At 65.3% G+C, this 13250-nt stretch overlaps 1 protein-coding gene and 1 long non-coding RNA gene across 2 annotated transcripts in view; one reads left to right on the forward strand and one right to left on the reverse strand.

Annotated features, from left to right (window-relative positions):
• Positions 1–12489, forward strand: part of NTN1 (netrin 1) — a 170003-nt gene extending 157514 nt beyond the window's left edge. Inside the window, exon 6 of the mRNA XM_042966267.1 lies at positions 12154–12489. Coding sequence (XP_042822201.1) covers positions 12154–12482 — 329 coding nt within the window. The 3' untranslated portion in view covers positions 12483–12489. The remainder of the gene's footprint in view (positions 1–12153) is intronic.
• On the reverse strand, positions 6691–10249 carry LOC122233525. The gene is made up of 3 exons (XR_006211100.1): positions 9854–10249; positions 7372–7673; positions 6691–6963 (listed from the first exon to the last, which is right to left on the reverse strand). It is a non-coding gene; the product is annotated as an uncharacterized LOC122233525 (long non-coding RNA).
• Positions 12490–13250: the final 761 nt, after the last annotated feature.

Genomic DNA, 13250 nt, shown 5'->3' on the forward strand with positions numbered 1-13250 from the left:
AGGCTGTCGTGCCGCCAGCCTTTAAGTCCTCCTGACCGTTCCCCAGAGCCTGTTGGCTCGAGGCCCGGACTGGCACTGTCCCCTCCTGTTCCCCAAAGATCCTGGAGGGCTTCTGGTCCCCAAGACTGATCCTGATTCCCTTGGGGTCACCTAAAAGCTGGGGAGCAGTCCCCACCCCAGCTTAGCATCCAGGCCTGCGTGGTCAAGCAGCAGGCAGGACAAAGATGTGTCAGGAGACGGAATTGCAGGGGGAGGGTCTCCAAGAGCCCAGCAGGGTGGGCGTCAGGCCGTCGGGGAGAGGCTTGTTCCGGAAGCAGTGAGTGGTGCCCACAGGGGTGGGTGCAGGGGGCGCACGGGTGCTCTGGGGCTGGGGGTAGATCCCGTGATTGGATTGCAGGACTTTTGTAGAGAATCTTCTTTGTATTCTGCTGGGACTGGAGAGCCCCGGAAAAGTGCGAGTGGGGGGCATCCCTCTCCTACCCGGGGCAGACCTGGGCCAGCCCAGGGGCACGAGGAGCAGGAGGGACCCGGCCTGGGGATGGGCAGCTAGGTGAGGCCGGCAGAGCAGCCAGGGGGGGCCGGGGAGGACTGGGGAGCGGGCCTCTGAGGGGCCGCGTCCTCTCGGACTGACACCCGGCAGGGAGCCAATTAGAAAACGCGTTTCCTTCGCTTCCAGGCAGCGCACGGGGTGTTCCAGAAGCTAATTAGTACCTCGGGTTTGCCGCCCCCGCCAGGTGACAAGCAGGCCCCAGACCCCCTTCTTCATGCCAGAGGTCGTGGATCTGGGACCCCGCTGACCTGGGCAGCGGACGGAAGGCGGGGTGGGGGGTGGGGGGAGCAGGGCGGTGAGAAATGATCAGTGGCTGGCTTGGGCTGTGCCGGTCCTGCCCTGTGTCGTCTCGGGCACGTTCCTGACACGAGGGGGCCCCACGTGGGTAGGGCTGGGGCGGGCGCCGCGCAAGGCGAGAAGGCGTGGGGTCGGGGTCGGGCCTCGGGGCTGAGCCCGCCAGCCACGCCCCTCACATCCGGGCACGGAAGGGGGCACCCGCCCGGGATCTGGAGGCACCGGTTCCCGACTTGCTGGGGGACTTTGGACAGGAGTCTCGGCAGCCTGGGCCTCAGGCTCCAAGTCTGTCAGATGCAGGTGTCGTCAAGGGGACACGACGCCCTTCTAGATGAGACCAGATGGCGGCCCGCTGCGCCAGGTGCCATCTCCTCGGGGCAGAGGTCACCTCCGCCCACCTCTCCTGGGCCACCCCAGCCCTCTGTCGCCCTCTAGGGGGATCCGGCTCACCTTGCAAATGCTTGAGAAGGCGCCAGCCTGCGGCTCGGTGAGGGACGGTGGTTCGGTTCGCAGAAGGCAGTTTCCGTTATCGTCCGGTGTCTTGGCATCCCTGCCGGGTCCCCGGGACCACCCAGCCCCGGGCGGGACGGGCCTTTGTGTGAGCGTGCTCGCGTGACACCGTGTGTGCGCACGTGGGACAGCATGTGTGTGCACTGTGACGGTGCGTGTGTGGGCATGTGTGACGCCGTGTGTGCGAGTGCAGGCGGGACTGTGAGTGTGCACGTGACGGTGTGAGCGTGCTCGTATGACACCGTGAGTGTGCATGCGGGACGGCATGTGAGTGTGTACGTGAGGGTGTGCGTGTGCAGGTGTGCTCGTGTGACCGTGCGTGTATGCGGCTGTGCATGTGTGCAGGTGTGTGTGGGCATGTGTGAGTGTGCTAATGTGAGTGCACACGAGTGTGTGACAGCATGTGGGTGTGCAAGTGGCAAGTACAAGTGCACCCGTGTGACAGCATGTGGGTGTGTTTTCCTGTGGGTGGACATGTGTAAGTGTGTTTGTATGAGAGCTTTGTGGCTGTTTATGTGATAGTGTGTGAGCGTGTGTGCTCATGTGATCACACATGTCGGTGTGCATGTGTGGTGTGAGTGGGCATACATGTGTGCAAAAGTGTGTGTGACAGCCTGTGAGTGTGCACACGTGAGTACATGTGTGATAGCATTGTGGGTGTGCTCATGTGACTGAGCATGTGCGTGTATGCTTGTGTGTGTGTGTGAGTGAGTGTGGGTATGTGTGTGAGTGGGCTCCTGTGAGTACACGCATGAGTGGGTGACAGCATGCGGGTATGTAGGTGTGCAAGTATGACCGTATATGCGCATGTGCATGTGTATTCCCGCGTGTGCGTGTGTGTGAGTGTACGTGTGATAGCGTGCGTGGGTGTGCTCATATGCGTGTGCACATCGGTGTGAGCGCATGGTGCATGTGAGCAGGCATGTATGAGTGTGCACATGAAAGAGTGCGTGTGTGACAGCATGTGAGTTTGCTCGTGCGAGTGCCTGTGCGACCGTGTGTGCGAGAGTATGTGCGCTCCTCTGACAGCGTGGTGTGTGTGCGAGAAGGCTCACGTGCGTACGTGTGCTCACCGCAGCCCGGGAAGTCCCGCCGCCATCCCCTCTTTGCACACCCACCAAGCACCTGCTGTGTGCCCCGTCCTGTCCTGGGCACTGAGCTTAACGGGGAGGAGACCCAGGCTCAGCCCTCAAGGAGCTTGCAGTCGAGGAGGAGAGACGGGCACACAGATGAGAGCACGGAGGGTGGACGTGTGGGCAGCGTCCAGCCTGAGGTGGGCACAAGCGGGGCGTGGCCCGTTCTCCAGGAGGGCTTCCTGGAGGAGGGAGCCCCGGTAGCTGGCGCTCACAGGGCAGAGCAAGGCTCCCGGGCAGAGGGAGAAAGGCGTCGGGCACAGAAGTGGAAACAGGCTGGGGGCAGGGGTGGGGGCCGGGGAAGCAGGGGAGAGGCTAGTGGGGGGGGGGGGAGACAGACAGCTCACATTCTGAAAGGTGAGATCATCTCACTTTTGCCAGTTCTTGGAAAAATTATTCGTTCCCAGAAGTGTTTATTAGTCACCCCCTTTGTTGAAAGACGTTTGGCACCAGCAGATGGAAAAATCAGAATGCTTCCCACAAGACGGTTTGGGTCCAGGATTCCTCCTGAGATCCGCAAGGATGGCTTCTGAGGTACGGCTCCCAAGGGGACACCGTTGGCACCTGTGGGGAGGGACCAGGCTCTCGGGTCGTGCGCGTGCGCGTGCCTGTCCGTACTCCTGCTTTCTCGGGGGCCCCGTGGCCGAAGAGGGTCTGGGACCTCAGTGGGCCTCTGATTGGCATCAGCACCCCCAGGTGTGCCCTGGGTCCCCCGGGGGACGCGGAAGCCCAGGAGAGGAGCGGCCTCGCCAGGCCCCCGATGGGACACCTCACACCTCCCCTCTCCCGTCCTCACTGAACACCTGGGACAGAGGGAATTTCATTCCCCGCCCTGATAGGCTGAGACGCAACAAGGTAAGATGCTGGAGGCCAGGGACTCCAGAGCCCGAGAGGTTTGTCCCCTGTGCTGCCAGGGCGCTGAGCCTTGGGCGGCCCGGAGTGGGCACAGCAGTCCCTTCGAAGGCTCTAGAACTGGTTTCCCCACAGGATCCTTGACTCTCCGCTCCCGGGGAAGCCAGACGCATCCTGCCGGGGAAGCAAGCGGGAGGCGTCACAGTGGTGTTGGGGTGACTGTTGGAGATGACAGAGCTGGTGTGACGGACACGGTGGGGTGGGCAGGGGGTGCCGGTGGTGGGCATGGTGGTGTCGGGGAGGGAGGTCACGGGCGGATCCGTGATGGGGTGGGGGGGCGCCCCAGCTGGCCACGAAGGCGTGTGTAGGGGGGACGCTGGGGGTGGGACGCTGGGGACACTGTGGCTGAGCCTGGCTCCGGTCTAGCTGCTCAGGCTGGAAATCAGATGGGGTCGGGGACGAGTCTCCCACCTCGGGCTTCTGTTTGCCTGACCGGTTCCAGCGACACGGGGCCTCTCAGCAAATGATGGCATCTCTGCCTCTGTACACCCCTTCCCCTTCCTTTTCTTGACCTTGAGGTCAGTAGCTGTTCCCGCGATCGGGGTCAAACCCTTGAAGTTCAGAGAGCCGGACGGGTTACCGACCCCGTCCTAGAACCGGAGATCCTGTGTCTGTAACGTCCTGTGATCTCGGGGCTTGGGTGTGGGTACACGTGTTAGAGGAGCACCCGGGGGGCTGATCCCCAAAGGGAGAGCTTCCTGGGGAGCCAGGCAGTTGGCAGGGCCCCCGGCTGAGGCTGGGAGACGCCACTCCGGCCCCCAAGGCATCACCCGCCGTTCCAGGGAGCGGGACACAGATGCTGGCCGCACGTGGCCTGGTGTTTCAGAGGCTCACTGACCCTTCCCTGGGGGTCACTGGCCCCTTGGGCATCCTCCGATTTCCCCAGCCAGATGTGACCTCCTCTCCTCCCCACCCCCAGAGCGCCAGCCCCATATGGAGGCCAGATGCGGAGCGGGGTGAGCGTGAGGCAGGCGGAGGTCGAGGAATGCGGGTGACCACCAGGTTGGGCAGGGAGGGCCCACGGGCCCCAGGGACAGCTTGAGAGGAGCCCCTGGTCCCGCAGGGTGCCGCGCTGCCTGGTCTCCCGCAGCCCTTCCCAGCAAGGTGACCCTCTATCCCCAGGGAGTCCCCAGCTCTGGGCTCCCAGCACTACCCTCCCCGCCCCCGCAGCCGCCCGCAGGGTGCTGAGCTCCAGAGGGGCCTCCGGGCGGCTGGGGCTGCTCCCGGCCGCATCTCGCCCTCCCTGGAGCTTCCTTCCATTTTCTCTTCTCACAGTCTCTTCTCCTCTGAGCACCGGTTTTTAGGAAGGAGGGCTGGCTGGGGAAGGCTGGTTAATGTAAGGTGTCTCCTCTCTCCTCCCATTTCACAGATGCAGATGGGGATGCGGAGGCTCGGAGGGGTGGGAGGAGGGATCTGTCCAAGGTGCCTGGATTGCTGGGGCCGAGTTGGGGCGGGGACACCCTCCAGGGGTAGACCCGTCTTCTGCTCACCAGGGGCCTGTCTCCAGGGTCACAGAGCATTGCCCGCAACCAGTGTTCGTCTCAGCTGGGCATTTCCCCGCCGTGGGGTGGCTCTGGTGGTCCTGACACTGCCCCTCCGCTGGGCTTAGTGCCTTTGGCACTGAGGTCCCCAGCGCGCCGGTCACCGTCCTGGGGCTTCCTGCCCAAGGCCTGCCCTGTCCTCTTCCAGCACCTGCCTGTGTACGGCCCGGCCGGGATGGGAGGTGGGGCCAGGCCCCAGCCACCAGCCACCAGCCCCGAGGGCCGGCTGCGGGACGCGAGGCGTGGGACCGGGAACACCCTTCCAAGCTCAGAGACGCCCGCTCGACTCCCCGAGGCGAACTTGGCCGGCTCGGGAGCAGCCCCGGGACCCTGGTGTTGTGCTGGGCCCTGCCTGCTTGCTGTGTCGGGGCCCGAGGCCCCGTCTTCCGGTTTTCTTGGGGAAGCAGGTTCCGTCCTCCAGGCGTGGGGTGCCTCAGGAGCGGGAGCCCGGCGTGGTGTGCCAAGGGTGCCCGGTGTGCAAGTGCACGACAGGCCCAGTGATTGCGGGATGCCCCGCTCCAGGGCTCCAGCTGGGTGGGGGGCGGGGGCTGCCCTTTGGGCTCCCGCTCTTGAGGAGGGGCTTGCTGGAGGCAGAGGGCTTAATGGGGAACTGGGCTGTGTTGGGGGGCCTGATAGGCCACACCCCCACTGTGGGGCGGCTGTCAGTTTGTGGCCAGAAGCACCCTGTGTGCTAAGTTTTCTGTGAGTCCTGGAGGTCGCAGGTCCCGGAGGGACCAGGGGGTGATGAGGGGCCTGGACGGAGGCCAGATTGGGGGAGGTCGGCCCTCTTGCCTTCCCCTGCTTCGGAGGCCAGGGTCCCACAGACGCACTGGCCGGGGCGGTGCTCATTGCCGGGCCTTTCGGTGGGGGGGGGGTGTTTCCCAGCGCCAGGCCCCCCCCCACCATTGCCCTCAGGGGCTGCTGGGAGGTGCGTTTGGTGAGTCGGGCGTCTCCCAAGGCTGTGTGAGGCCGTCCTTCCGGCTGACTCTGGAGCTGTGGCCACGCCGCGGGTGAGGGGTAGGGGATGGGAGACGGGGGGTTCCTCCTGCCTGGGAGAGGGGGCCCCGCCGAGCAGGCAGGGCTCAGGTCCACTCTCCTGCCTGAGCCTCTCTCCAGGCAGGGCAGCCAGTCTCCCGACCCCTTCACACTTGTGAGGGTGGGGTGTGTGTGTGGGGGGGGTGGGTGCAGGTGGCCAGGCAAGACTGGGACCGCTTCCCAGGGAACAGGGCTCCCAGATTTTGGCTCTCCGATTCCCAGATCTCCGGACGTTCCCTCCTCCTCCGGGGACCCCTGTGCAGTCAGATGGTCCCGGGCACCTGACCCCTTCTCCTCTCCCAAGAATGGAGCCTCAGCACCAGGGCCTGGCAGGGAAAACCGAGGCAGCCTTCACGTCAATGTGCGGATGCCGCAGGAGGGGGCAGCCCCGGGAAGCCTGAGGACCCCTGTGGGTGGCTGTGGCTGGTGACCTGCCCTGGCCACAGCCAGCCTCCAGCTCTCCACCTCATTTCGTGGGGGAGGCGGTGACACCTCATCGAGGGTGCGTCGGCCCGCCCAGATGCCCCGCGCCCCCGACCCCGCACGCTTGCTCCGGCCCCCGCTGGCGAGTCAGCATCTCCGAGAACAGGACTTGGCTGTACTCGGCTGCTTCTTACCTTCACGGGGGCCTGGGAAACATGTGGTCAGAGCTGCATTTTATAAAAGCAGCTGCAGCTCATGACATACTTTCTATACCAGGAGATTTATGGGGCTGCATGGTTTTAATGGTTTCTGTGGGGTTAGTGTCCTCCCCCGTTCGTCCTGGCTGCTGTCTCGGAGACAGATGGGTGACAAGCCTTCCCTGGCTGGACTGGCCCAACAGGAAGGTATGGCTGGGAGGGGGGGAGGCCCGGGGCTGGCCACCCAAGCCTCCCTGGGAGGGGCAGCTGCTGGGAAGCCCTTGGGGGCCCACCCTGAGCGGTCCATAAATCCAGGAGACCTCCAGCCGGCAGGAAGCCTCCCCGCAGAGGTGTCCCAGGGCTCAAGGCTGGTGGGTAGAGAAAGATGGCTGACAGCCCTCTCGCCCAGAGCCCCATCCCCCAGAGTCCCATCCCCCGGAGCCCCTCCCCCAGAGCCCCCATTCCCAGAGCCCCTCCCCCCAAGCCCCCTCCCCCGGAGCCCCTCCCCCAGAGTCCCCTGCCCCGGAACCCCATCCCCCAGAGCCCCTCCACCAAAGCTCCATCCCCCGGAGCCCCTCCCCCAGAGCCCCCTGCCCCGGAACCCCATCCCCCAGAGCCTCTCCACCAAAGCCCCATCCCCTGGAGCCCTCCCCCAGAGCCCTTCCCCCAGCAGATGAATGAGCAACTACTCTATGCCCTGTGCTGAGGAAAGAGCTTTCCTAGAACCTGGCCCAGGCCGGGAGGGAGCTTTGATGCCCGCAGGAGGTCCCCCAAACCTGCAAGCAGGGACATAAGTCAGCTTGGAGCTACTTCCCGCTATGCCGGGAGGACAGGTCCTCCGAGGGTCCAGAGCTGACAGGCTGTGAGTCTCCTGGGCCAGGACTGGAGCCGGGGAGCGAGGCTTGGGATGACGAACAAGGCTGCCTGCCCTAGGGGAGCGGGGCCCCCTTTGGAGGAACCCAAGCACAGGACCCGGAGCGTCCTACTTCTTAGATTGCTTCTGGTGGCCCGAGAGTCTCCTCGCGTTGGGACCCTGCGGAGGTCGGGGAGCTCTGGGAAGGACGGCCGAGGTCTGCTCCTATAGAAGGACACGTGGACAGCCAGCACCGTGGCCTGGATGCCCCCACCCAGCCGAGAGGACCCCCAGGGCTGGCCCCCCGCCCCTTGGCCAGACCAGCTCAACTCTGGCCACGGCCGTTACTGCTGACTCCGGCCAAGGGGCCCGGCCTGGCCCTCAGTCCCCCTCTCGCCCCTTGGAGTCACGGGATGGGGAGGTGCGTGCCCCTGCCCGCCCAGCAACAGGCTTGAATTAGAAAAGAAGTCAGTCATCACAGCCCGGCCCCGGTGGCTACTAGGTCCTTCCTGTGAGCCCCGGCATTGTTCGTGGGGTGGCCGCGGCCCCGCCTTGCTCGCGGCCTTGCTCACAGAGCTCGGCTGCTGGCTGCAGACGTGGGGCGCTCCGGGACTCCAAGGCCGGGAGACAAAGTGCAGCCCGGCCTGTAGGCCCGGGGCGTGGGGGGCCAGCTCCCGGCTCCCCGGAGCCTGAGCGCTCTCTCCTTGCTTTTCCACGGGCATCTGTTCCACTCTGCAGCCCGCGGGTGCCCCAGCTCGGTTGGGCTTTCCAGAGCCACCCTCACCCATCCCGCCTCGCGGGCTCCGGGTCCCACACCCCGATGCCTGCTTTTGTCTGCGCGGAGAGCAGGGCGCCAAGCGACGAGCACAGCCGCTTAGTAGCAACTGCTGCCCAGCCTCAGCCCGCATTCTGTGGGTGAGCTAGAGTAAGGGAGGGCGTTGGCGGTGTGGACCCAGGGATGCGGCCGCGCGTCGCTTACAGAGGGGCCCGAGGCACCAGCAGCGTGGGGGCCAGGCTCCCCCTCCCAGCCAGCATCTGCCTCCGAGAAGGACCACTGTGGCTTTGCGGCTGGGTCCCTCTTCCTGCCGGCTGGTCCCAGCACGCCTCTTAGCGTCCCAGACTGATCTCACGGTCTGCCTTTCCGGGGCTAATCCCATCTCTCTCATTCCTGACTGCACGATGAGGGATCCTCACCGGATCCCCCCCATCCTGTCCTCGTTGAGGTCAGTTGAGGACATCGGTGCACAGACGGTGGGGGCTCAGGCGTCCTGAGGGCTGAGGCTAATTGGCCGGGAGTGAGTGTCATGTGCGCATCAGGGGCACAGCCTCAGGGACCGAGGTCCTTGGGCGGGCAGGGCTGCCCTTGGCCGCTGTGCCTGGCGTCCCGGTGGGGCAGTGCCTCGGTGGGGGCGGGGGGGGGGTGCTGGGAGACCCCAGTCGTTCCGGGCTCCCGGCCAGCAGGGCCGGCGGGCCTGGCGCTGGGCTGTGCCTGGTGCGCTCCCGGGCGTGCGGAGCAGGTCTGCCTGAGGTCACCGTTTCAGTGTGTATTTTGAATATTTTCAGCTGTATATGTGCTGCAGGGACTTGGCCCGTGCGCCGCGTGTGCGGCTCATACTTGGTGGGCTGTGTAATGTGCGGAGGCGTCGCCAAGGGCAGCGGAACTGTGGATGTTTTCCAGCATAATCACATGCATCCACCCGCCGCCCTCCCCCGCCCCCGCCCCCGCCCCGTGCCGTCCCACCGCAAGGCCAGGGAGCTACTGGGGTCGGAGGAGGACCCGCGTCCACTGCTTTGCCCCCCAGATTCTCGGGGACGGCGAGGTGTCCGGGGCTGGGTCCCGCTTTGGGCTGCGTCCTCAGTGCTAAGCGGATCCCCTTCAGGCCCGGCCAGTACGGGTGGGGTGGGCAGCCGCTTCGGACGCCCTGCCCGTTGTTCCAGGGAATTCCTTGAGGGGAGGGAGACTCCAGACCAGGAGAGGTGGGGCAGGGTCTCCTGCTTCCTGAAGGACCGCATTGCGCAGCTCCGGGGACAAAGAAGGGCCCCTGGGGGCCTGGAGGGCCAGCCCGAGGCCTGACCTTGTCCAGCCGGCTCTCTCCGGCCTCTCCTTAGCACAGCTGGGACCCCTCACCAGGGCTGCAGAAGCGAGTACCACAGACTGAGCTTAAACAACGGAAATGTATCGTCTCACGGTTCTGGAGGCCGGGAGCCCGAGATCCAGGGAGTCTGCAGGCCTGGCTTCTCCTGAGGCCTCTCTCCTTGGCCGGCTGGCGGCCGTCTTCCCGCTGTGTCCTCGTGGGGTCTTTCCTCTGTGCGTCTGTGTCCTGATCTCCTCTCCTCACGAGGACACCAGTCATACTGGATTAGCCGTCCCCCCGCCCCCAATAACTCTGTCTTAACTTAATTACCTCCGTTAAGACCTTGTCTCCGAGCACCATCCCTCTCCGACAAACGGGGGTGGGGGGCTAGCACTGCATCATATGAATCTGGGAGACACAGCTCAGCCTGTAACACCAGCAGACGCTCAGTGCCTGGGATCACAGCCGCGTTCTCCAGGGTCCCCCGGCTGGCGGGGGGTGGTGGCGGGGGCCAGCGTGGACGGGCCAGGGGTCTGCGGTGGCACGCAGGGAAACAGTGGCATCCTGAGGGAGGCTCATTGTGTATTCAGCTCAGTCCTACGGAGAGGAAACCGGGGTTCTCAGGGACGCCGGCTCCCCCGTCGCTTAGCCGAGGGGCACTCAGTTGCCACGGTGACCCCCGTCTGCACAGTCAAACACACGGCCCAGCCACTTCTGCAGGCTGGAGGGCTCCCCACCCCACCTCGGAGTTCACACTGAGTGTTGAGTCCCTTGGTGACGAAAACATGGAAACGGTTGCCATGGCAGCCATTCTTTGGAGCCCTCACACTGGAGTGCAAAGTTCAGGATGTCCAGGAACAGCTGAAATGAAAATCTGGGAAAATCTGCCACTTCCCTCACCCCAGATGAGGGTGGTGTTCGCTGCTCCCCTGAGCCCAGCCGTCCCTGAACCTGCCCGTCGTCCTGGGCTGAGCGCGGGGACGGAAGGGGGGCACGGGGCCCCCGGGGGTGACGGTGGCAGACCCGGAGAGAGGCTGGCCAGCACGGGACGCCCGGCCGAGCCGTAGGTGGGCAGGGGGTGACCGATCGGTGTTCCCTGGGGACATGTCCTCGTGGCTGCCGGAGCGGCTGAGCCTGCCGGCGACTCGGTTTCCTCGGCTGTCATCTGCTGCTGCTTTTCCAGAACGGCTCAAGCCCACTCACCTGCCAGGGCAGTTTTCAGCCTGGCCCAAAGATGAAGGGTGCAGGGGTGGCCAGTGGGCTCGACAAGGGGGATGTCCTCTGTTCTGACCATGGGGATGGGGAAGATGACCAGGTTTTCCTTGATGGGTTAGTGCACAGAGACCCCCTCCCTTTATCCCCTGGAATGATTGTACGTCCCCCCAGTAGTTCCCCAGATGGACCCCACGGGGCTCTGCTAACCTGAGATGCACTAGCCAGAGAGGTCTGCCATCACCTTTGTTTGGGAAACCAACACACACGCGTACACACACACACACATACACACACGTACACGCACTTTGTAGATTGAAGGCTCTGAAAAGTCCCGCAGTCAGGAAACCTCTAGACTTTGGTTGACCCAGAATTTCACCAACGTATTTGAGCCCAGCTCCCCCCTGCCCACTTTTTCTTTAAAAAGCATTTCTTCCTACTTTTGTAATACCTAATGTGCAGAAATGACCTTTATTAACACTTCCTAGGGCCAAGTGTATTTCCTGCAGCAGCAGTGTCAGCACCAGCTGGTATTTTGTGAGAGAGGCGGGCTCTGGGGCCCCGAACAGCTCCACGGAATCAGACACTCCGGGGCGAGGCAATGTGTGTTTGACAGGCCCTCCGGGGGATTCTGCTGCAGGCTCCGGTGGGGCACGCCTGTACCGGAGGAGGAAAGACTGGCAGAGAATCAGGAGCGGGGGGGATAGCCTGGGGAACTGGGGAGGGTCAGGAGAGGGGGAGGCAGCTTGGCGGGCATGGGAGGTGGGCATCCAGAGGACCCTGGACTCTGGAAGGGGACTGCGGCCACCTGGAAGGACAGGTTCACGGTACTCGGCACTGGCACCGAGATCCCATTATGGTTTTCTGAGACTGGGTCAAGGTGGTGCGTCTGGTCCTGAGGCTCATGTTAAATGACTGGAGCCTTTGTCAAAGCCATGGCGGAAGGTTGAGAGGGGTTCCCGCCCAGCCTGTGAGGAGTGGCCCCCACTGCTCTCACAGAGCACACCTGTCCTGGGCAGGCGGACTCTGCCCAGAGGGCTGGGAGGACGGGCGGTCAGTTCCTGTAAGCTTCTCCTGGCCTTCCTGGACCCAGAGGGGGCTCGTGCTCAAAGGCATTGCTGGGTGGCAGCTTCAAGCTGGGCACCGGGTGAGGCTCGTTGGAGCAGCGGCCCCGGTCCAGACGTCAGCAGGTGGGTTTCCACAGCCTCCCGCACCACCCACGCGTTCCCCAGTGGGGTACCCTGTACACTTTCCAACTGTGGGTCTCGTCTTCCTTCGCCGTCAGGTGGGCTGCCCCACCCTCGGCTCGAGGAGGGTGGGGAGGGGGTGGGTGGGTCACAGGAACCAGGGGGTGGAATGGGGGGCCCAGGTGGCGCTCTCGGCCCGTGGCGCACTAGCCCGACTGTGCTTCCTTGCAGCGGTCCAGATCCACATCCTGAAGGCGGATAAAGCGGGGGACTGGTGGAAGTTCACGGTGAACATCATCTCCGTGTACAAGCAGGGCACGAGCCGCATCCGCCGCGGTGACCAGAGCCTGTGGATCCGCTCGCGGGACATCGCCTGCAAGTGTCCCAAAATCAAGCCCCTCAAGAAGTACCTGCTCCTGGGCAACGCGGAGGACTCGCCCGACCAGAGCGGCATCGTGGCGGACAAGAGCAGCCTGGTGATCCAATGGCGGGACACGTGGGCGCGGCGGCTGCGCAAGTTCCAGCAGCGCGAGAAGAAGGGCAAGTGCAAGAAGGCCTAGCGCGGAGGCAGCGGCGCGCCGGGAGGGCGGGCGGGCGGGGCCGAGCGCGAGCGCGCTTTCCCGGGCGAGGGGGGCGGGGCGGGGCCGGGGCCGTAGCGGGGCGGGGCTCCGGCCGCGGCCCCGCCCCCCGCCCCGCCCCCGCCGCGCGCCCGGGGCGGGAGAGATGAGGACGAGACTTAGCTACCTCACGGGCTCCTTCCAGAGCAGCGGCGCGCTCCCCGGGAGGGGCGGGGCCGACGAGGGGGCGGGGCCGCTGGTCCCGGCCGGGGCGGGGCGGGGCGGGGCGGGGGGCGGAGGGCGGGCGCCCAGCCGCGCAGGTGGGGTGGCCCCCGGAGAAGGGGACGTGAGAACTGTGAACCTGGGGCCGGGGACCGAGCGAGCCCGGCCGCCCACCACCCGGGACACAGAAGACCGAGACGCCCCTCCTTCCCCCTGACCCTCCCTTGTCTGGGGATCCCCACACGGGACCCCTGGCTGCGACAACTTGGGCCCCCGTCTGAAGGGGCCTGCAGGCACTTGGGGGCGGCCGGAGCGGTGTGTCCCCCTAGCAGTCCCCGGGCGGCCTGTGGCCTCCGCTGCCACCTGCTGACTCGGTCCTCCAGGGGGGTCGTGGGGTGGGGTGGGGGTTCTAGTTCGCGGAGCCAGAGGAGCGGAGCGCGGGGTCCGCGCCTGTCACCGCCCAGCTGCGCGATGGGTGCCGGCCCGGAATTCTGGCCCGTGCCGAGGGCAGTGGGCCCAAGGACACCCCTGAGCAGCCCCAGCCGGGTG

This window comes from Panthera tigris, chromosome E1 (genome assembly GCF_018350195.1).
Source record: "Panthera tigris isolate Pti1 chromosome E1, P.tigris_Pti1_mat1.1, whole genome shotgun sequence".
Lineage (NCBI taxonomy): Eukaryota > Metazoa > Chordata > Mammalia > Carnivora > Felidae > Panthera > Panthera tigris.